The sequence below is a fragment of the Cavia porcellus genome, unplaced genomic scaffold (assembly GCF_034190915.1).
Source record: "Cavia porcellus strain 051 isolate PalLab524CR breed Dunkin Hartley unplaced genomic scaffold, mCavPor4.1 scaffold_19, whole genome shotgun sequence".
Classification (NCBI taxonomy): domain Eukaryota; kingdom Metazoa; phylum Chordata; class Mammalia; order Rodentia; family Caviidae; genus Cavia; species Cavia porcellus.
The window spans coordinates 23,941,487-23,965,205 of NW_026947502.1; the positions used below are offsets into that span (position 1 = coordinate 23,941,487).

The window sequence follows — 23,719 nt, forward strand, 5'->3', positions numbered from 1 at the left end:
AATGGAGAAATTTTCTTAAGTGCAGAATTATGCAGCTCAGTTCTTCTTGCCAAATGACATAAAGTCTGCGGCTCCTCTCAGGAGAATGAAGGATGGTGTGGGACACACATCACACTCTATTCATAACTGAGAGTTCTTTCCAAGGCTTCTGCCTGCATCTTATTACCTACTTACTATTAATTTATTATATGGGGTTGCCATAATTTAAAAGTAAAGTGAATGTTTGAGCTGGGGTTTTTTCTTTCATTTCTTCCATACTGTTTATTTCTTTTTTTTTTTTAATTCAGGCTGTTTATGCTTCCATTTGAGGCAGTTTTTCTTCAGCAATTGCATTCATTTTTATGCATTCTCTCTTGACATTTTTCAAAACAGGATCTCCCACATGATGAGTTTGTCTTCTTTCCTCTCACCCACAAATCCTTTTTCCCTGCTGTCATCTACAGCGCAAAGACTATCTAGTGAAAGTTCTTTGCAGTTTGCCCTACAGGTTGGTTCCTCCTTAAATGTCAAACTTAGGAAAAGGAACAGCTTACACGCAGACACTTGTTGCTGAGGAAGAATTGGCACCAGAATCTGGTCTGAGCCCTATCTGTTGGCTGCTGGTGGTCTTACGTGAAATAATGACTTCATGCAGCTTCTCTGGCCACCAGGATGCTGACAGCTCACAATGGCCACACTATAATCATCTTAACCTTCATATACATCCCCTTTTTATAGCTTTACCCTTTTTCTTCTGGCAGAATAACTCCTCACATTACAACTTTGTGACTATTCAAAACAGAATTTTCTCTGGTCACTGTTTGGCGAGACCAGAGCACTAACTCCAGGTTCATTGCAGCAAAATTTCATACCTTAATCTGCAATTTCTCATTTACTTCAAGTTCATAACCCTTGCTGACAGGACAGAATTAAAGATTGTGCCAGCAACTGCATGGGAAGAGCAGAGTCAGGAAGGGGACCTTTTCTTTTGTGGGCTTTTTTAGCTCTATTGAACTGGTTTCACTGCTACGATTCTTGGTCCCAGGTAAAGAGAGAAAGATGGTGATCAGGAAAGGAGAGAGAAAGGGAAAGTGTATTTGACTTCTTGGCTGTAGTGTAACAGTACTGTGATTTTTCCCAGAGTAATCACTCTTCTGAAACCAGGAATGGCTCAGGGTTCTTTTTGTAAAGTCACTAATTTATATCTACTCTAATATAATAGATGATTGGCTCAGACATGGAAATATTAGCCAAGTCACCTTGGATTTAGAGCTTGAATAGAGAAAGCTGGGAGCCAGCCCTACAGCCTTCCTTCGGTGGTACTGTAATGTCATCCCCTGGGCCAGGGATGCTTCTCTATTCAGCAACTTGCTTCAGCCCCTGGCTTGCCTAGTATTTGGCTCTGTTCCCTGTAGGCAATATTACCTAGTGGTTACGGGGTAAAATTTGGAGCCAGAAACACTTACAGGCCAAAATTCTGGCTCTGCCAATGATTATTGAGTGACCTTGAATAAATTATGCAACGTAGCTAATCCTCCATTTCCTTATTTATTTAATGGTAAAACACTTATCTCATGTGATTGCTATATGGATCAGAGGAACAGATGTTTACAAAGCACACAGCTTTGTGCTTGGTGCTTAATAAATAGCAGCCTCTTAGCAATGAGGTAGTAATAGTAATGAACACTGCATAGTCAAGATGATGTTAGTATCATCTTTAAACTCTTACGCAGGAGCCCTTAAAATTGACTACCTGCAGTGAGTTCTGGATTCCTAAGGCATTTCTATGGAGCCACAACAAAGGTCATGAGATTGATTTGTTCTGCAATTCATCATTTGTTAATGCATTTGTTTAGAATTAATCTTTGATGTCTCAGACCTGTTACTAGACAGAAGATGGAGATGTTATAACAAAGACCACCTTGATCTCTGTCTGAAGGAAGCTTCTGCTTTAATGGAGAAGTAGACCAAAAATAAGTGATTAAAAATGAAGCATTAGCCAGGCACGGTGGCACATGATTATAATCGTAGCATTTGGGAAGCTGAAGCAGAAGGATTGTCATGAATTTGGGGGCAGTCTGAACCATATAGTGAGATTCTCTCTCTCTCTCTGTCTGTCTCTAAGAGTAAAGTCCTACAGTAGGAATAGCTCAGCTGCTGTGCCACTGGGTTAATGATATGTGCTGGGAGTATGCATCATCTCAGCAAATTCACTAGGTAGGTGGCCCCTTTTTGTGATATTCTTGAGTGCCAGCCTCATACCTGGGTACACAAAGGTATCCTGACTTGCATGCAAAGTAACAAAATAGCGTGGTGACTTCATTGTTTGAATAGCTTTGCTCAATTCTATGTAAGATCATGAAATCGTTTAAATGGATTTTTCATTTCAAAAAGCTTTTAATTAATTTTGTTTTGCTCCCAGGCTCCTGTGAAACCAGTCAGGTATGTGTCTCACCAAGAAAAAAACCTAGGCAAAGATGAAGGAGACAGAGCCGGTGCAGGGCTGGGGCTGATGAGGAGGAGGGACGACATGGGGGAACACAGGCTATGCGGGTAGTGGCGTGGAATGGGAGGACACTGAAGGCGAAGGTGCCATCAAATAAGCGGCACTGCCGTGGATGGTGTCAGTCACAGTTCTGGCTCTCTCTGGGCCAGAATGTTCCCTTGTTCATGCCTTTCTTCCTTATGAGTAATTTACACACAGTCACCACCCCTATCAAAAGGACCCGGGCATGGAAGAACTTAGCACAGTGCCTGAGCCTTAAGAAGAACTCAGGAAGGAGCTCGCACTCTTGGTATTCATATTCCCACAGATATGATGATAAGTGATCACCTGTGTCCTTGCCTCATTTGTTCCCCTCCTTGTGCTTGTGTCCAGTGCAGCACTGGCACATAGTAGGTGCTCAGTAAAAATGATAGTCTTTATGAAGGCGCCGATCTATTTCTCCCTCATACTTAGAAAACAAGACGGGATGAATCGAGAAGAGAAAATGATTTAATACTGGCTAATATTTTTGATTGGTGACTGTATAAACTAAGCATCCTATCAGTAGCTTTATGTGAATTATAGTGGAACATCTCTAATCCAAAAATCTGAAATCTGAAATGTTCCCAAATCCCAAAATTTGAGTGCCAATGTAATTCAACGAGTGGAAAATTCTACACAGTGAAACTGGTTTATGCAAGAGTTTCAATTTTGTAGAAAATGAACCTCAGCCTGTGTGTATAAGGTCCACAAGGACCATATGTGAATTGGTTGCTTAGATTTGAGCTCATCCCTAAGATTTCTTATTATGTACTGGATATGGCAAGAATTCTAAAATCCAAAAAGTATACCAGATCTTAAATACTTCTTCTAGTTCCACTTTTCATCTATATTTGATTTTTTTAGAACAAGTTTATGAGGTTATTTTACTAATAGAAAAAGTGAGCTTTAGAGCGGTAAGTAACATAGCCAAAGTCACCCACCTATTAAGTCACACAGCAGGGTTTGGAACCCAGGAAGTCCCACCTAAATTTTCATTCTGCCTCAGAGATACAGAAGAGCAGCCAGGGGGATGCCCAGAGCTCTAGAGAAGCGATTGGGAAGTAACTGAGGTATGGAAAATAAAATAGGGCCAGGGACCAAGAAACTCCCTACCTCTGGATCTGAGGTCAGCTTTCCCCCGTGCTTTCCACAGTCTAAGGCTATTTTGGTTAGATTCCACTCCCACGGGCTGCTAGCCTGAGGGCGGCATCTCAGTTTGGGGCTGAGGGTTTATGTATGTGGATGGTGAGGTGGTATCAAGCGTCGCCCCATCATATTAGGCTCCATTTGCATTAGTGGGTGCTCAGCTGTGCATAGAGTCTCCTTAATAACCACACACAAGCCGAGCATCGCTATATTTATCCAAGCCTGGGGAGCCAGAGCACCGGCTGTGGTCAGACTCAAACGCCCCAGAACAGTGCCTCGCAGCGTGCTCCAGTTTTGCTTGTGGTCAGGGCCTTAGGGCCCTTCAACAATTTGTTCCCTGGCACAATCAGCTCATTTCTAAAGTATCATTCTAGATGTTCTAGGCCGGAAAAGATATTTTTCTCCTGAAGCTATCACAGAGAGCAAGCATTTAAAAAGAATCTGAAAGCTACATCTGCGGTACCTTTGACTTCTAGGCCACATTTAAAGCACAGAGAGATGAGGTATTATGCTGCTTTTCAGATTTCTCGGGGGAAATTGTGCAATGCCTAATTACCCCACTGTCATCAGGTTATTCCTTCCACATTATCTAAAACCCATTTTTTTTGGCCTCTTATTACTTGAAATATCCCCTTACACTCAGATGAGAGAGTTTGCCAATAGGGGCACTTTTATGATCAGCCATCAACAATGATAATAAGAATCACCAGTGTTTACTTAATGCTTATTAAATGCTAGCTAAAATATTAAGTATTTGAAAGATATCATCTCATGTTTTTACTCTCAAAATAAACCTTTGGATGAGCATTATATCACCATTTTTACCAGTATGGGAAGTGAAACATCCAGGGTATGGAGCAGTATGACTTCATCAAAGCCACTTAAAATGCACTTTCTACCAACCATAGTAATATCTGCTGACTTTTCTTCCTATTTCCATCCATTTATTATTCTAAATGCAGTGTATTTGTCTATATAATGTAGTATACGAATACATACATAAATATACATAATGTGCTACATATATTAATACTATAAATATACATATATAATGTACTAGACATGTGCATATTTCCTTAATGCATGTGTATATACATATATAAATATATAATGTCCTACATATATAAATAGATACATATATAAATATATATGCACATGCATAAATAAATATTAATGTACATATATAAATATGTAGGTACATATGCAAATATATAATGTACTATATATGTGTTATATACTACATATATATGTATAATGTACTAGATATATAATGTACCAGTTATATATGTCTTAATGCATGTATGTATGTATGTGTGTATATATACATATATATGTGTATATATATATTTTTCATCCTTTGTAAATCTTAGGGAGGTGCAAAATATGTTTCCATTCCTGGATTTCAGTGTGGCATATAGCTACTTAGCTTATAACAGGATTCCTACTGGAGTATAGGTCTCTGGTCTTTGCGTCATGGGATTGGTGTTGTTGTTTTGGTTAATTTTTTCTTGTTGTTGGGACAAAATACTCAATGTCCAAAATTAAGAAAGGAAAGGTTTATTTAACTCACAATTTGTTGAGGTTTTAGTCTTTATTCTGCTGGCTCCAAGGCAGAGTGGCAAATGGCAGAGGGCCACAGTTCATGGCAGCAGAAAACAGCATAATCAATAAGAACAAAAAGGGAAGAGAGTGAGAGAGCAAGCCTCTTTTCCTCCCTTATATTGTGTGCAGGTTCTCTGCCCCAGAGTGGGTGTAGCACTCACCCCAATAATCCCAGTATTGGACCATGAACCAACCCCAAACTCTAGAGGCTTGTCCCCATGACTACATGAGGCTATGGGGGGGGTATCTAGACACACACCATAACAGGTGTCATCTGTCTTCTTCTGTTAGATTTTCAGAGCATAAAAGAAAAATGTCTTCTTGTTCAAGCTCAACTGTGGATAATGTCCATGACAGAGCAAATCATGTCCCTCTTGCTAAAAAAACTAAATTCAGTTTACTATGAAGTTTACAGTTGAGGGAAAAGCTTGACTTGCTTTCATATATATTCTAAAGATTTCTTTTAATTCTACTTATCACCTCTAAGTAATATTAAAATAGTAGTGCCAACCCACGTCCCCACTCTAACACTCTGTCCTCTCTGTCAAGTGAGAGCATGAACTGAGTATTCATTGGACTTCAAGAACTCTTCATTTCAAATCCCACAAGCTTCAAGAAGCTTGTTCTATTTTGCCAAATTCTGACTAGAGAGGCACTGCAACAAAACCAACCAGGGCTGTTCTAAGTAGAAAGAAGAATATGTTGTAAGTGTACTTGTATAGCTACAAAATCCAAAAGAGTTAATCAGATTCATGGTGCCTGGGAACCATGGCAACCTCAGGGATCTCTTTAGCAGGAGTTTAGCAACAATCCCCTGGTAGTGGTGGCATTTATATAGTTCCCAACAAAGTCCCCTTTTTATGTTTTTCTATAGAACATGGTGAATTTCATAGAAAGCAAGAGAACTGCCATGGCCCCTTAATCATGGAGGGTGGGGATAGCATGCATAAGTCATTCAACAGAAAAGTGTTGGTGAGACCATGCTTGTGTGGGTGGGCCAGTAGTCCTCGGGAAGATGATCTGGTCAGAACCACTGCACCACACACATGCATATACAAAAGGAATGCCCTACAGGAAGAGCCCTTTTGTGGTTAAACATATGGGTAGTAGAGTCTGGGTGGCAAGTATGGGTGGGAGACAGTGGGCAGACACTAGTGCAGAATAGTAACAGTCATTGTGATGTAGTTTATTCAACACTTTTGGGGAGCTCTGGGTATTAGAGAAGATAAGAGAATATAAGGCCAAAGGCTTGAAGGGTGGACTACCTACCTGCTAGAGGAAGAGAAAAATAGACAGTCCTATTTCATGGAGAAGTCACCACCACCAGGTTGTCTTCCCTGTCAAATAAAGTATAGGACGAGACTTAAAGCTTTTCACTTTGATAGTATACCAGTCTGTTTTCTTTTGCTGTTTTCTATTGTCCTGGGATAACAATGAGTTGTCCCAGGCCAATCAGTTTTATAAAGTGGTTATCTGGCTCACCATTCTAGAGGTTCAAAGGGCATAGCATTGGTATTGTCTTGGTTCCAGTGAGTACCTCATGTTGGGTGACATCATGGCTGGAGCACAGGAAAGGGAAACATCACATGGTGAGACAGGAAGCCAGACTGTAACTAGGTCCCAAGAGAATGACAGTAATCCCTTGTCTTTATTATGTTGTTCTTGTTGCTGGGACAAAATATCTGACACTTAAAATTAAGGAAGGAAAGATTTATTTAGCTCACAGTTTGTAGAGATTTTAGTCCATACTCTGCCAGCTCTAAGGCAGAGTGGCACATGGCAGAGAGCAATGGTTCATAGCAGCTGAAGACAGCAAAAGCAGCATGAGCAAAAAAGGGAGGAGCATGCAGAGAAGACTATAAATTGTATTTAGGCTACGAACCCTAGGGTGTAGCACTCACCCCCATAATCCCGGAAATGGACCATGACTCAATCACATATTCTAGAAGCCTGTCCCCATGACTGCATGAGGCTTTGGGGAGAAATCCAGACACAAACCATAGCATGCCTTCTCCAAGGAGATGCTCCAGTGACCTAATGACCTCCTCTTAAAGGTCTCACCACCTCTAACAGGCATACTGGGTACCAAGTTTCCAGAATATGATTCTTTGGAGGTGCAGATCTCGTCCAAACTATAGCAGGTTGAATTTAAACCACTTTCAATCTCTTGAATTTTCTGTTTCCTAATTTCTGCAGAGGAGATGACAGCAATGATAATATTTCTCTCCTTATAGTTAACAGCAAAACAGCTGCTAAACTTCATGGAAGGCCAAACAGTGAGCTGGCCCTGCTTGTGTAAACTGGTCACCTCACAGTACCTTGACACAGTTCTGTGATGGCTTACTTTGTGCAGATGAGAAATCAAGGCCTGTAGGAATTACGAGAGCTCATAGACCGTGGAATGAAGTGAGGAGCTACAGAGATGGATGGCTGTGTTTGAATAATGCTCACTGAGGTAGTGTCCTAGGGCAGGGGCTGGAGTCTTCTCAGTCTGTAAAATGGATCTAATACGTATCCGAACACAGTGATACTCTGTGATGTCTGCCCTATTCTTAAGGGCAGAGCAGAGATGTGAACTCAGAGCAAGGAGGTTCAGGAAGGAGGTGTGTGAAGAGGGCAGAGGAAGAAACAAGGTGGAGCGATGGAGGGGAAGTGAATGAAGGACACTGAGGCACAGGCCACTGCAGGACGTTTGGCTTGTCTTGTTGCTGTGACCTTGAACCGACGATGGGAAGGTTTGCAGCAATTACTGGGGCCCTGCAACTGCCTGAAACATCCATGACTGTGTTTCCCTTGAGCTTCTCATGGGTGGGGTGAGTGTGGGGCTTCAGAGTGGATTAGTGAGGAAAAAGAGGGGAGAGAAAAGAAAGGGCTGGGGGAAAAAGGAAGGAAGACTAAGAGAAAAGAAATAAAGAGAGATAAAATGAAGAGAGAGACCCATGAAGAGAAAGTGATCCATGTGGAAGATGGTAAACAGAGAGACAGTTAGGGCCAGAGAGGAGGAGGTAGAAAGCAGAGGACGGAGGGCAGAAGGATGAGTGAAGATCTGTGCAGGGCCTGTTCTGTGGCAGAAGGAGCAAACAAACCTGTTAAGTGTGTCAGCGCTTTATCTAAGGAAAGCACCTTTACCAAAGCCCAGGCTGCCGGTTAGTTTTTGACATATCAGGCTGTGACAGAAGAGACTCTCTTTATCTGAATTAGAGACAGGAGTGCTCATCTGTGTATTTCACACTGGATACCACAGATTAGGCTGTGGATATTTTGTGGCTGATGGTAAAAGCTTGTTTGGAGATGCCTTGGACTGCGCAGCACTCCAAAGACTGAGGGAGGAAGCTGATGAGATGCAGGGTGTGATGTTATAGGAAAGACGGTTTCCAGACAATTGCATGTGTGGATGAGGAAAGACACCAAAAATCTTAGGAATGATACACATAACACATAATAATAGCTCATCTCCTCAGCTGGATTAAAGAGAAGTCTCATTTGCTACATTATGTATCCCTGCTATGTTTGCATTATTACTTTTTACTGTAACTTAGGGGCTTTATAATCAGAGCAACATGCATTTGGATGAGGCAATAAGCACAGTCCTAAAGTGAGAGAGTAGGAAAGCAGTGGCTGACACAGAGCAGGCTTTAGACTCTTTAGATGGTGGCAGGCAGCAGCTAAGCGGGAAGGGGCAGTGCACTTGGAGATGCAGTGATGCCTCAGTTCACAAACTTAATTCTTCCCACGACTCTGGGAATTCTGCAACCCGAATCGTGGAAAGCATCAAGTTTGTGACCTGCAGTATTGCTGTATTTCTCTCTGATGTTTTCAGGATACTGTAAAAATCCAGTGATCACAATCTCCTCTCTGAGTTTGCAGAAGGGTGCAATTATTGTTCCCTCAGCTCAGACCACATTCACTTCCTTTGAGATTCTTCAAGGTTAAAACAAAAAAGATGGGAGGAGTGGATTTATTATACCTCACCAATAAGATGGGGTCTGTTTGCTATGGTTGATATGAGGTTTTTCTCTTAAGTGAATTATGCATGGAACAACTACCAGCCAACTCCTTTCCCCCTGAAGGCCTCTTCTCCCCCGCCTTTTGTCTTTTAAATTTTAAATGAAGGTTGTAGCTGGTATTTGTTTTCAAAGGTACTGCCTTTTGGCTTAAGAAATGACCCAGATGTGTCTTCTTTCAGGCTTTATGAAGGCAAAGAACAGATGGAGTTTGAAGAATCCATGAGACGACTCTTTGAATCCATCAACAACTTGATGAAAAGTCAGCATAAAACCACCATCCTTTTGCAGGTTCGTTTACACTGCAGAAGAATTCTGTTTCTTTCCTTGACAGTTCACGAACTATTGGCATGTTCAGATGAGGTCTACTTTTAGTGAGGTGTGCGGCCTGTAGACCTGGGCTGGCTGCATAGTTTAAGAATCATGAAGACCACTGGCTTCTCATGTTGCAAGGTTGTGGATGCTGTAGGCTCTTTTCAGGGATTCTTTCCAGGTTGTTGGTGTCCTGAACAAAGAATTGGATGGGACACATGGGAAAGAATGAGGTTCTACATTTATTAAAGATAGGACAAGAACTATGCTCTGTAGTGAGAACAGGCCACTGAGAATACTCACAGAAGCCATCAGGTTGGTAAGTATCTTTTTTATCCTTCCATTCTTCAGGCTGATGTCAGCTCTAGGCATACTATTAAAACCCTGATTGATTTTGTGCCAGAAGAATTGAAGATGGCACTTTCCATTGGTACGAGGTATAGGTCCTTTTTGCTACTGTGTCCTGGATTTGTCCTGATGCATCATGCCTACATGCTCAGGCAGTTGGCCACACCCTAATCATCTGCCCACTCAGAGCAGGAGAAATTATACGAAACATTTGTTTCCCATGGATGTAAGTTTCAGTAATAGCTCTGAAGCTGTTGTTAGCTAGAAGGAAATAAATCACACCTGTTCCAGTTCTAATGCTGAGACTAGGAAGGTGGCAGTCCTTTAAAGTAGGGCTCTATCTGCATTTTACTCTCAACAGCACAAACTCAGATCACCTTTTGGGATTAAAAAACCTCCTCAGCAGGCAAGATGTACACACAGAGAACAACAGTCTAAGGTAGTGGTTCCTGACGCCCATCTGCAAATGGTGTTAATGCTAAGAAACTGGGAAGATTTGCCTGTGCTTGAGGAAGATCTTAGGAGTAGAGTCTGAAGACATTTTGGGTGGCAGGTCACAGAACTACTTCACAGACATTGAGGAAAGTTTCTCTGATATATCATGGACAATGAAAACCCAAACACGTTTATCCAAATCAATCAATTGATGCACATTGTTTCTTCTTTAAATCACATTATCCTTTTAGTTGCTAATTTAGAGATTCATTTGCTTGGAATGACCCCACCCCAGTTAGAGTAAATAAAATATACATGTTTAGCCGAGGAGGCATTGAAGAGGCAGAGGCAGTGGTTTGTCGAGGGAGTGTTCTCTGCTAATGCTGTAGGTTCCAAACTATGCACATTAGAATCACTTGGGAATCTTTAACAAATTCTGATGCCTGGTTACCACCACTAGACTCTCTAATTTAATTGGTATTGAGTGTGACCAGGGCAACAGGCATGTAAAAAGCTCCCCAGGTGATTTTAATGTGAAGTAAAGTTTGGGAATCACTTTGCTAATGGCTTCCTTTGGTTTAACAAATAGAACCATTCTCTCTCTCTCTCTCTCTCTCTCTCTCTCTCTCTCTCTCTCTCTCTCTCTCTCTCTCTGTATGTATGTATAGAAGGATTTGTCTTGTTCATCACTGTATCATTAGCACCTAGAACTAACTTCATACAAAGTTGATGCTTCATGAATACCAATTGAATGAATTCCCAAGTCTAGTGGCAAGTCCTAAGACCTCCAGTTATAAATAAGGAAACAAGCTGAGCTGGTTGATATGACTTCCTCAGGTCTCTATTACTAGGAAGCTGTATGGCTAAGATTCAGTTCTGTTCCTGCTTAGTTCTGAAGACCTTTTAGAGCTTCAAAGGCAGAGCCCACTGCAGCACACATGCTGTATTCTGCTATTCTGACACTGCTCACCTATTGTGCATACTGATGTTGCCCTTGGGATTAGTTGGGATCTCAGGCTTACAGATTTTGTCTTCCTTTTCATTTTACTGGTTTTAAAAAAATGTTCCCATATTCCTACAACCTTCCTCATCCTATAACAAAAGTGGTAACAGGAACAAGGGGAAACGTAGCACATGCTGGAGATTGTCTCCTATTCCCACCCCATCTGTGTCATACTGGGAGCAGCTGAGCTCATGGTGATTGGCCACACGGTGTTAAGAGATTCAGTGAGGTGAGGACAGTCAGCTGCACTGAGAGAGGCTACTTGGAGTGGAGCAAACCTACGGCACCTGTGCCGCAGCATACTGTTCGTTATTGAGAGCACTAAAAGGTTCACTGTCACTGAACAGTGTAAGGAAGACATGGAGTGAAGAAACAGAAAAGATGAGCAAATGAAGCTGTTGGTAAGGGAAAGAAAGGAACAAATGCCCGAGGAGGTAGAAGTGCCATGAAGAGAGAGAAAGATGGAGAAAAGAAGGCATCCTGCAGCCACTAATGGTTTCATGAACTGCGAACATCCTGGGGGGAGGATGGAGGGAGTAAGAAGGTGAGAAAAGAAAGAAAGCAAGAGAAAGAACAGAAGCAAGTGAAGATGAGCGTGTGAGTGTGGCACTTCCAGTCTGGAGGAGCTTGATTTAATGAAAATGCCCTTCATGCTTGGCAATAGGACCATACACAGTTCATATAACTTCCCAGGGTCTGTTTTCTCATCTACAAAACCTCATGGTTTGGTGGTGAGAATTCAAGAAATAATATTTGCAAAAGAGCAAATTACAAAATGCTATGCAAATGCAGAGAACTAACATGATTGTTATGGTTTGGACATAAGTCTTTTACCCGGTTCTTATTGTCTGGGGGACTGTTAGAATTAGCTCATTTTCTCCATGATGTAGGTCAGATTATGTTGGTTTCCTCTCATGGATTTCTACCCCAGAGCTGTGGAAAAGGGGCTTTGGCTCTTTTTAAACTTACTCTTAGGACCAAATTTAGTTTCAGGGATTTACATAAAGCCAGCGATGCTTTCCACCTATTTACATGGTTGTTGAAAAGTTATCAAAGAGGGATTTAAAGGCATATTCAAATTTGGAGAGCAGTACCATTGGAAGAGCATGTAATGCTATTTAAGTGTGTGAAGAATTGACTGAACACAAGAGAGAGGGTCAAGGTCGTGTGATGTTAGCAAACTCCACACAAGAAAGTTTTTACAGATTTTGACATTTGAGACTGGGACCTTTGTAATAAGTTGGGCACCTGTACATGGGCACGTAATCATGGGCACATTATTTCTATTTTCCCTACCTTTGTGCTTTTGTAAAACGGGAAGACCTGTGTTGAATTTAGAGGGTTCTTGAGATTAAAGGAAGTAATATGTATAAAGCATGAAGCACAGGAGTCTGTTACGTAATTTATTTTCAATAACTTTTAGTTGCTTATACTTTTGCCTCCTTTATCTTATCACAGAATAGAAGCTTTGGGGGGTATTTTAGCAGAATTTATGCTGGAAGGAGGAATTTGTATCCCAAACATTGTCACATGAGGCTAGTGTTAGGACATCCAGTTACTCACTTAGATCAAGAAACGTAGGCACACATTTCAATAAGAATAAATCCACAAGAATTGATGTGTAAAACAATGTGGATGGCCAAGTTTCACCAAGTGATGTAGCTCAAGGTGACTGGAGAATTTTTTTGAGATGCAGGAAGTACAGTGGGGAAGAATGTTGTGATCTACTAGTCATGTCTGGCACAGGGGTTGGTGGGAATAGGCAGTAAGAGTGCCCTGATTGGCATTCCTGGTTTAAGCTTGAACTCTTCCAGCTAGGTAGAGGCTTACAGCGGAAACCCTTATTCATGTTTGCTTTACTTCTGAGTAGAGATCTAGTTCACATCTCAGCTTTGTCCATTGCAAGTTATGGTACCTAAGCAAGTTATTTGCCATTTCTAAGGCTCATCTGGCCTTTGTAAAATGCTTTTTGTGTTTTTCCTAGTTGTTCAGAGTTGATACAGCAGCAGCTCACTGAAATCCATTGAGAATTTCTTTTTTTTCTAAGCACATAATGTTTACATCCTGTGCGGGGAGTTGGTATGTGTACACAACACACCTTAATTCCTTTTTCCATCCCTTTTCCCTCCTTGTCTCTCTCTTCCTTCCATCTCTTGTTCCCCTTCCTATTTGAGATTGATCTCTCTACTTCCTATTATCTATCTTTTATTTTGTTCTTTATTTATAATTTGGATTTCTTTTATATGAGAAACCATGGGGAATTTAAAATCATCAGTGCAAAGAGGGCAGAAAGATCAGTAAAAGCACCTTTTATTGCCTAAGTACCTACCATGTGCAAGGGATAGAGCTGGGCTCTTCACACACAGTGATAAATTCTGCTAACACTTTGCAAACATCACTCTCTTCAGTGTCCATGTGGTCATAAGCTGAAATAATTCATCCCAAATCACATCTATCTGTAGTGGTGGAGCTAGAATCTGACTCCACTCTGGTCTCCTGAATTCAAAGCTGATTATTGTCTCTGCAACAGAAATGACTCAAGTCCGTGGTTTCTCTGAGTTTTCTACAATGGGTCACATGCTCAGAAGTCCTGTGTGTGCCAGCTGTATAAGCATTGTTGGTAAAACCAATGTCGGGTTGAGAAGCTCAGCAACAAATGTGCTAAACTAGATGTAGCTCAAATGTGAGCAAAGAGCAAATGATGACATCATGCAGGCCAGTTTGCCCCATTCCTCTCAAAATCCATATTTCATAATTCCTCAATTTGAAGGTATAAGTAAAATTAAATGAACAGATACACTGAATAACATGTATTCTCAATCACTCTGACATTCACAGTTAAAAATCCACTAGAACACCCAGGAGTGAAAGGGTTCTTTTATATTCCCAACATAAGGAGCCACGGCTGGCCAATAAGTGTGCAAATAAATGTCTACTGACTGAATGAATGAAAGGATGAATACTAGCTTTAGTTTCCACCTTTTTAAATATTTTATCATTTAGTGTATGTCAAGCTGTTGAGCTAAAATCCTTACGTATACTGTTAGCTGTTTTTAACAACAATTTTATAGAGCGAATGCTTTCTTATCTCTGCTTTTCAGATGAGGCAAAAAGAGGCTTAGAGGAGTTGAGGAACTTAACTACAGTTAATACAGTAGCAGATTTTGGATCTGAATTGAGACTGTGTAAGTCCCTGATCCTTTCTCTTAGTTATCATCAAACAAATAGTGTCACTTCATTAGACCCAAGTCTTCTGGCAAAATGACAGGTAGATGAAAGCTAAATAGTAAAGATGGGCAGATGCTTGGCCTAGCTACTTTAGAAGGCCTCTTCAGTTCTTCTTCTTTTTCTGTTAATTGATGTACAATATTCACACAAACTAAAAGGAAAACAAGACCTGTTCTTGAGAAGTGCCCACAGAGTATGGCTGAACCCCAGATGCAAGGGGATTGAGACTCAATATTAACATCAAGAACTCGAATTTTGCTGCATACTTTTAAGTGATTCTTTAATCATGACTCATTCCCAGCTGCATACCCCATATTTATGGGTACCATTTGGGAATAATAAGAGTCAGTGGCAGGCAGAATAAAATTCTGTCCCACTGAGTGACACTAAAGCTCCTACTTTTCCTGTGATGTGCATGTTAGTCGTGTAACATTAGTTGACTGTGGGCTTATTTTCCTGATGAAGGACCTGTCCATTTTTCTGATGAGGAAACTGCAGCACAGAAAATTGCCCTTCCCAGGGACATGCAGATAAAGGCAAGCGTAGACTTCGTCAGGTATTTTATATTCTGATTTCTGCTTCCTGTTGAACAAAATGCTGAGTTACAGAACATGTGGACAAACACGTACTCCAGAACCCGTGCATCTCACTTTCCTTCTCATTCTCTGAAAAAGAACCTACACTAATGAAATCACACTCCTCTTTGGTGGGGATTAGGATCTACAAGTCTGGTCTTACACAGTCTGGCTTCGCAGCAAAAGAATACACTCAGTGGGCCTCCTGAGAGACTTGTGTCCAATTTCCTCAGACCCAGCTCATTCTCTCTAAGTAAGCTCCCTTCTTGTGGTCATACTGTGGTGAATTTCTGAGACATTGTGTGTCCAGTTTCTATGGACCTTGACCATTAATTCCTTGGCTAAAGTAAAAAAAGATTGAAAATTAGTGGGCTGGGAATTAGTGGGTTTTGAAAGTCTGAGGGCCTTGAATGAGGAAGATGTCTAGTTTTCTTACATTGCTGTGTATCATCATTTCAAGACCTGTTCTTTTTGGCAAGAAGTCTGTTGATACCACTGCTGGTCACTATTGCTTGTGTGTGTTTCTCTCTCTCTCTCTCTCTCTCTCTCTCTCTCTCTCTCTCTCTCTGTCTCTGTATGTTTGTGTAAGGGGACAGCCTGAAAATCTCAATAGACCAGTCTTGTTTGAGTTTTGTGGCAGTTCCACTGTTTTGTTTACTTCCTGCTTTTGTTTTTACTGTTTGTACAGAGCCCAAGGTAATCAACTCTGAGTGAAGGCCATCTGAATAGCAGTCATTGCCAAGTATCCTCCCTTGATTTCTCTCTGGGCCAGTTAAATCATTGTCTCACGAGGTCTGGATCTGCCTTCCTTCTTGAAGGCTATATCTGTCCTTCCAGACAGTCCTGTGTTGGTGATTAATCTAGGAAATTCACTGATGCCACATGATTACTCATAAGCCAGCAAGCATTTTTATGATGGCCATTCTTGGAATCCTCTGTGTATGTGGTATGGAGAGTCCCTCAATTAAGGGATTTCAGGAATACTACTGTCTTTTTAAAAAGCTATAGGGTATAGAGAGGCTCTTTATCTGTGTTACTGAATAAACCAGCCTTCTGTCCCCTATTGAAACCCCCACTTCTCAAGAGGGGACGCCTTTACCAAAGTGTGATAAGTGACAGCAGAGCATCTGGTACACAGTCAGCTGAGCAATCAAGAGCCTTTCCTTCCTGGACCACTTCTTAGCTACATAGCTTCTGGCAAGTTATTAGACTTCTCTGTGGTGTCATTTTCTCATTGGTAAAATTGGCGTGACAATATCTATTCTTAGTAGTGATAGGAGGTAAACAAGATCTATTGTGAAAGTGAAAGGGGAAGAAGCTGCTTAAAAGGAAGGAAAACTGGAATGGAGTAAAGGAGAAAAGAGAAGGGCTAAGAATATAAATATATGTGTGTGTGTGTGTGTGTGTGTGTGTGTGTGTGTGTGTAGATAGGAATAACTACACATATGGTAGAATAGCTGTGCTATTCATCACTGTTTGTGCTTACATTGTTTGATCAGTTTCGTATGTTTTTATCTTTATCTGAGCGACTTTTTTTTTTTTTGTCTGTGGTGCAATAGATAGCACATTAGACTTCTAGAGGCTGAGCAACTACTTTAAAGACAACAACATCAAATATATGAACCATTGTTAATCTCCTATTATCTTGTTTGAAATTCTGTATTCTCATTTTATCTTTTTATTTTTTTCAAAGCAATTAAACAAGATCGTGCATATTAAGTATTTGACATAGAATTTCAATAATTATAACTTATTTTAAGTCCTACAATTTATAATTCCATCTCTGCATATATATCATATCTATGTGTGTACTTATATGTATGCATGTATATATTTTATGTACTATATACAATATAGGAATATATACTTTGGGGTAAAAGTAATAATGCTACAAGAGTATTTTATGTGTAGCACTAGTAGCAATGATAGTAATGGTGACAGAAACAGTAGAGCTACATAGCTCCCAGGAGGCTAACAGGCATAGAAAACTCATCTGTTTCTAGTTTCCAGGCCTCTGAAACATACTACCCACAGGGCCTCCAGTAAGGTAGATGACTGAGTTCTTGTCTTCTGGGAGCTCTTGGTGATGGCACTTGCTGTCTGTCACCTGCTCAGTTGCACCAGGGAAAGATCATGGATAGAAGCTGCAGGGGCGGCGCTGGCCATGACAAGAGTCTTGGCAAATTTTTAAAGACAGAGGTAGGCTGTCCTCACCTGCAAAGGGTGCCACAGGTCTGCCATTTCTTTGTGGGCCCAACTGGGCCTGGTGAAAGTTTAATATTCTCCTGTCATGTTGATAACATTCTCTCTGAGCCTCAGGTGACAGCTCCCCAGTTTATTTGACTTTATTCCCAGCCCAGCCCAGGAAGCTGGGAAGATTGGCTCCTTCTGCAGCTGCAGTTCTAAGTTGCCAAGCTCCTTCTAGCTAATAACTGATGTGTGTAGGTGTGGGTGTCTGTGGAGACTCCTGGTGACTGTGATACTATTGCATCACACCAGAGGCTGAGAATGACAGATGTGCAGCTTTTGAGAGCTAACAGCCTCTAGCAGACACTGAAATCCTGGCTTTCTTCATTGGCTGAGGAGCTTGTCTTCATTTCCTCTTTGCTCTTAATTATGAGAAGTCACATTATTCTTTGGGCCTTGGAGAGTGAAGTCAGGTGCTAGAGATATGTGATATGGAGAGCTTTGGCATACTTACCTGGGAGGACCTAGTGCATGCTAGGCATTATAATAGGTCCAGATATGCTTTATTTTACATATTCTGGAGAACACTGAGGATCAAAGGGGGAAAAATTGAGTTATAGCTTGTACCAAGGTCAGATGAAGCGATAGGATTCACACCTAGGTCTTTGGAGATCCTATGTTCTTTGGCTTATGAACAAGTGAAACAATTTGCTAGAAATCTCTGGACTACACTTTCTCAAGCCATACATGGACCTCAATATGTTGGTCTCTTCGAACTTAGAGGTTGAAAGAAATGCAGCATGCGGGTGTGTTTGATTTTACCAATAGAGTGTTAGAACAATTGAACAAGGGGAAGAGATTGTTTAAAAAGTGTGACTTCCATACAACTTATTACTTTCAACTGGCCTTGCTCCTCCCACATCACTGCTTTTTCTTATTTCCCAGTCCTGTAGTTATCTGATTTTGCTACATTCTCCTGATAAAGATGGCCAGTGACCAACTAGGTTGGAATGTACTGTACACTGTTACTGTCTGGAGCAGTGTCATAATGCATCATGGCATATTAAAATCAGAAAAATTCTGCGGTTACAAAACAAAAAATCCATCCTGGTTTATCTGTGCTTATAGCAATATTTCCTACTTGATTGTTACCCTCATTTCCTGTACAGAATACCTAACACCATCCTCTGGGTCAATAGTGCTCCATAAAGCATGAGTCTTAGAAGTACTGATTTATTTTCTCTTGTCATTGAGATTTGAAAGAATAAAGAACAGATTTCTAGACATGGAATCCAGTCATTATAAAGGAAAATTCTGGCAACTTTGACAACATGCAAATTAAAATCTTTCTATGCAGTGCCCGCTTTGGCAGCATATCTACTAAAATCTTTTTGTGCAATGAAAGATGTATGTGATAAAGCTAGAAGATAAGTAACAAATGATATGAAAAGCAAAAAAATATCCTTGCAAAATGTGTTACTGTCAGGGGTTAAAGTTAATGCTGCACAGGAATTTCTTTTTTCTTTTTTTTCTTTTTCTTTTTTATCGGTACTGGGAATTGAACTCACGACCGCTGCTTGCAAGGCAGGTGCTTATGCTGCTGAGCTAAATCCCCAGCCCCCTGCACAGGAATTTCTACAAACCAATGGGGGAAGTAGTTACCCATGGAAAGAATATGAACAAGCAATTTAGTAAATACAGGTATTCAATAAACATAGAAAAGATGCCCAATTATATTAGCAACTAAAGAGTTTCAGTTTTCAGTTATAAATTGTTCTTTAGATTAACAAAAATTTTAAAAGCTTGTATACACAGTATTAGCAAACATAGGGTAAAGGAGGGTGAGTAATTTGACAAAATCTATTAAAATGTATATTTAGATAAATTTCGATCTGCCAATTTTTCTTTGAGCAGTCCATCCTGAAAGGATTCTTCACAAATATATGTATGTTAAATATCTTAATACCACATGCAGTATAATTAAGAAATACTGGCAGGCGTGATGGCGTATACCTGTAATCCCAGCACCATGGGGAGTGGGCAGAATCATAAGTTCAAGTCCAGCCTGGGAAGATTGTAGATTTAAAGAAACCCTGCCTCAAAACTGTAAAAAAAATGATCTAAGGATGTAGTTCAATCCCCAGTGTCACCATAATTAATAAGTATGGAAGATAGCATGGGGTCTATGGCAGGGAATGGTTGAAAGAAGTACATCACACCCATTTGGGCACTGCTGAGTCGTGGCTGGAAATGCGAGGAGTATACCCTGTAGTACCTCATTAACATCAGAAACAAGCGAAAGTACTTTGTCTTTATATATGGGTGTGCACACATGCACACATACATGCATACACATGGTGATGTGCACGTGTGCTCAAAGTTGGCTGGAAAGAAAATCACAGTGTTAACAGTGATCACTTTTGGAGCAGAGAGATGACCCTGAGACAAAGATGTGGGATGTCAGAGACTACTTTCACCCTTGTCTTGTCTTGTGTGATTTTTATGTCAAACATATAGTAATGACACTTGGGAATCGTAAACAGCAGATGAAGGCATAGAAAGAGAAGAGCGGTCATGTGAGCGAAGTGTTTGTGCAGCTCAAGGGTTAGAAGGGATGGCTCTAAGAGCATCCTGGCTAGATCTGAATCCTCCACTGTGTTCCTGATAATTTTGTGACCTAGGGGCTGTTACTGAATCTTGATGTGACTGAGGTTCCTTATGTATGAAAATAGTATTTCCTTGGCAGGACTATAATTAAGAAGATAACATACAAAAGAATATTCAGCACAGTATTTTCCCCATTGTAAATTCTCAAAGAATAGTCATAATCATTTAAACAAGATGCTTATTTATGTATTACTAGTATTATTATTTTTAGTATGTGCGCTGCTAAACTTAGCACATAGCATTAGCATTTTAAGAAAGTAATTTTCACTATTTTTGTTTGCTTGCTATAGGTGTTATATGTTAGTAACAGAACATCTAACACATAGTGAAAAGTAAAAAGCAATTTAAAAAATAAATACTTCCTTTAGATTCTTAGACATTATTTTCTATCTGTGTAACTTCTCACTCCTTCTACTGAAACTGTAATTTCCTCTGCTGCTTAGCAAATGGCATTACCATGCAGGGGTCGGGTGTGGTTTCTACCTGTGGGTGCATCCATTAACTGGAAGAGATGAAAGAACCCATCATGATGCTTAGTCCAACTAGTGGACCAAAACATGCCCGCTGTTGTTCATGTGCCCATTATTTTTGGCTATGGAGAGAAAGTATAAATAATTTAATTCAAATTATCCATGTCACCGACAATCTAGGTACATACCATCATCTAATAATGATAGGAATCACCATTTATTGGGTACCTGAAATACTCCTGGTGCTTTACTGGGTGACTCATTATTTTTAATTCTTTTAATTCTACAAAATGGGAAAATTGAGACAACAGACTGGTTAAGTGTTTTGTCCAAAGCCACATGACTAAGAAAGTATGAAAATAGAGATTGCCCAGCTGTCCTTTCTCTGCAAAGTCTATGATTACTCTATAATACATTTTTGCTTTCTGGAAGACAAAAGTTGTGACTTCTCTTTTATACGCAAAGAAGTACATGCCTATGTTTCAGTCTTCCCTCAGAGTCCTGTGTTATTATAGAAGTATGTAGGATGCAGGGTCATTCTCTTCTGATCTGTGCTGTCACTAAGTGTCCTGCTCACCAGCCCAGCATTGTTAGATGTGAGCATCACTCATGTTTATTTCATGTTCCACCTAGGTGGCGGCTTTGAAATACATCCCATCTGTCCTCCACGACGTGGAAATGGTCTTTGATGCGAAGTTACTCAGGTGAGAGCTTATGATGTTTTTTTTCCCTGACTGCTGTCAATCCAGGGACTCAAAGGAAAGAAAGGCTCTTATGGGGAATTCCAGACCCACACTCAGTGCAGTGGCTGGGGCCACATGGTAGGAGCCTCGTCAGGGACCCTGGTATGTGCTTCTTAACCTCCTGTTCTGCCAGATTTTAGTGAAAACCGATATACAATGTGCATCCCTCTTTGGAGATACAGATTGTAAACCTGTAGATTCAGAAATTGATCTCTTGGCCAAATTTCCCTATTTTTACCTGAGCTTGAAGGTTATTTTGGGTTCCAGTTTTGTCTGTAAGCCTTATCAGTTGCAGATGGAGACCACCCAAAGACATTTATTTTATTTTTTAGTGTTAATTACATTCACATTTTTATGCAACCAGCAGGAACCAAAGAATTCTTTTCATCTTACAAAACTGAAACTCTAAATACCCCAAAACATTTAAAGAGATAATAGGGCTTTTCTTTCTGCCTCTTAATTTCATTTATCTCACCTGTAAACACATGATTTTAATGTGATCAAGATGTTAGAATAGAAATATTGGAGTCTGATATGTAGTACCTTCTTTTTCAATTCATTTAAATTGACAGATAATACATTCAATGATATTTTAAAGATTTTACATTTAAATATTTTTACCTTCAGAAAAGAGTTGCAAACATATAAAGTTTCCATATGTTCTTCACCTCCTTCCTCCTGAAGTTCACGTTGTACACATTTATTGAGTCAAGAAATTATCATCCATACAGCTTCTTAAATGATAGTCCAAATTCACATATCACAAGTTTTTGCACAGAATTTTTTTGTTTATCTAAGATTTTTGCTGCCTCCTTTTGGGCTCAGTTTATCTTTTTACATTCTTTTGGGCTGAGTTTATCTTTTTATAGACGCTACCTCTAAGTAAATGAAATTCCTCCCCCACCCCTGGGCCATTGTTTTCTGACCCATTTCCTGTGTATTTCCTTCGGTCCATTTATTGCATTGTGCTGCTTTGTTCATATCTGTGTTATGTGTCGCTCTCCATTAGAATGTGGGTCCCATGCCAACTGGGAGCAGGTCTGTTCCCATTCTGTGCCTATTTCTCTACACATTGCCTGTCAAATACTAAGTAGATGCTTAATAAGTGCTTAGAAGAATGAATGAATATAATGAGTTTATTTTGGAAAGCTGACAGGGACTATAATTGTTTTGTGATATTTTTGTCTTCACTCTGCTTGGGAAAAGCAGTCTCTTTTTTGATATCTAAAATGTTTCTAACCTATAACTTTTCATAGCTTTTTTAAAAAAAAAATTAAGGACCCTTTTTGAGCTTAAGACTTACCATAAAGCATTATGAAGCATAGAACTTCATAAGATTTATAAGTAAAATGGTGTGGAATGAATTCAAAATCTGGCTTTACCTGCTTTGTCCTTTGACTCCCTAGTGGTCTAACCTTGGGAATGTGAGTTGACCTTTCTAACTTTTAGCTTTTTCATTTGTAAAATTAGGATAAACATTTTATCAACCTCATAGGGTTATGAGGGTTAAACGGCACAGCAAATGTCCATGTAAAGCACATGCTTGGTGCACTTAGGGTAATTAATGGCTTTCTTCAGATTTTCGCATCTCTTTAGTGTTACCAATTTAAACCAATGCTATTATTCAAAACCAACAAGGCTTACATGTATTTACTAAGGGCTTGTTATGTACTTGAGGCTGCTCTGGAAAACGGGTTCAAGCAAGTACTACTGACATTGTCTCCATCCCTCCAAGAACTCAGAGTGCAGGGAAGGATGTAAGTGCTATCAGATAATGAACGTGGGTCTAACGTGCTCTGCTAACTCCTTTTTCCTGCCCTCAGCCAACTCTTGTATGAGTTCTATACCTGCATCCCTCCCGTGAAACTGCAGAAACAGAAAGTTCAGTCCATGAACGAGATTGTCCAGAGCAACCTCTTTAAAAAGCAAGGTGAGTATAAATCAGCTGTGTGGATGGGGCCTCTTTGGGAACCTGGCAAGGAAAGACAACCTGGCTGGGGTTGTAACTCAAGCTGCACAATACCTGCCTGGCAAGTGCAAGGTCCTGAGTTCAATTCCTGGTACAAATAAAAAAAAATAATTATAAAAATAAGGCAACCTGTCCCAGCACTAAAACTTAATCTCTTTTTAACAACTTACTTGATCTGAGGGAGTTGAAAAGCAGGAAGTAGCTGACAACTTACAAGAATCTAAGCTGAGTTTTTTAAAGCTCAGATTGCATCATTTGTTTTTTTCTTGAGAAATTTAATGAAATGGTATGGTAAGTTTGTGATTCTATGCTTTAGGTCTTTATGAAGTATTTTCCTTCCCTGCGTCCATATGGTTTATTATTGCTGCATTGACCTTGAAAGGAAGCTGATAAAATTCCTTTGAGTGCATCAATCTTTAAGTAAGAAATTCTCAAAATGTCAAGTAAAAGTAGAGAGGATTTTTTAGTTTTTAGAGAAGTGTAAATTATTCTTGAATAGGTAACAAAGGCACAAGTATTGCCAT

General features: G+C 40.1%; 1 protein-coding gene across 1 annotated transcript in view; it reads left to right on the forward strand.

Moving 5' to 3' along the window:
- Positions 1 to 23,719, forward strand: part of Dock2 (dedicator of cytokinesis 2) — a 410,327-nt gene that overhangs the window by 95,233 nt on the left and 291,375 nt on the right. Inside the window, exons 23-25 of the mRNA XM_003473329.5 lie at positions 9,441 to 9,549; positions 21,117 to 21,187; positions 23,050 to 23,156. Coding sequence (XP_003473377.3) covers positions 9,441 to 9,549; positions 21,117 to 21,187; positions 23,050 to 23,156 — 287 coding nt within the window. The remainder of the gene's footprint in view (positions 1 to 9,440; positions 9,550 to 21,116; positions 21,188 to 23,049; positions 23,157 to 23,719) is intronic.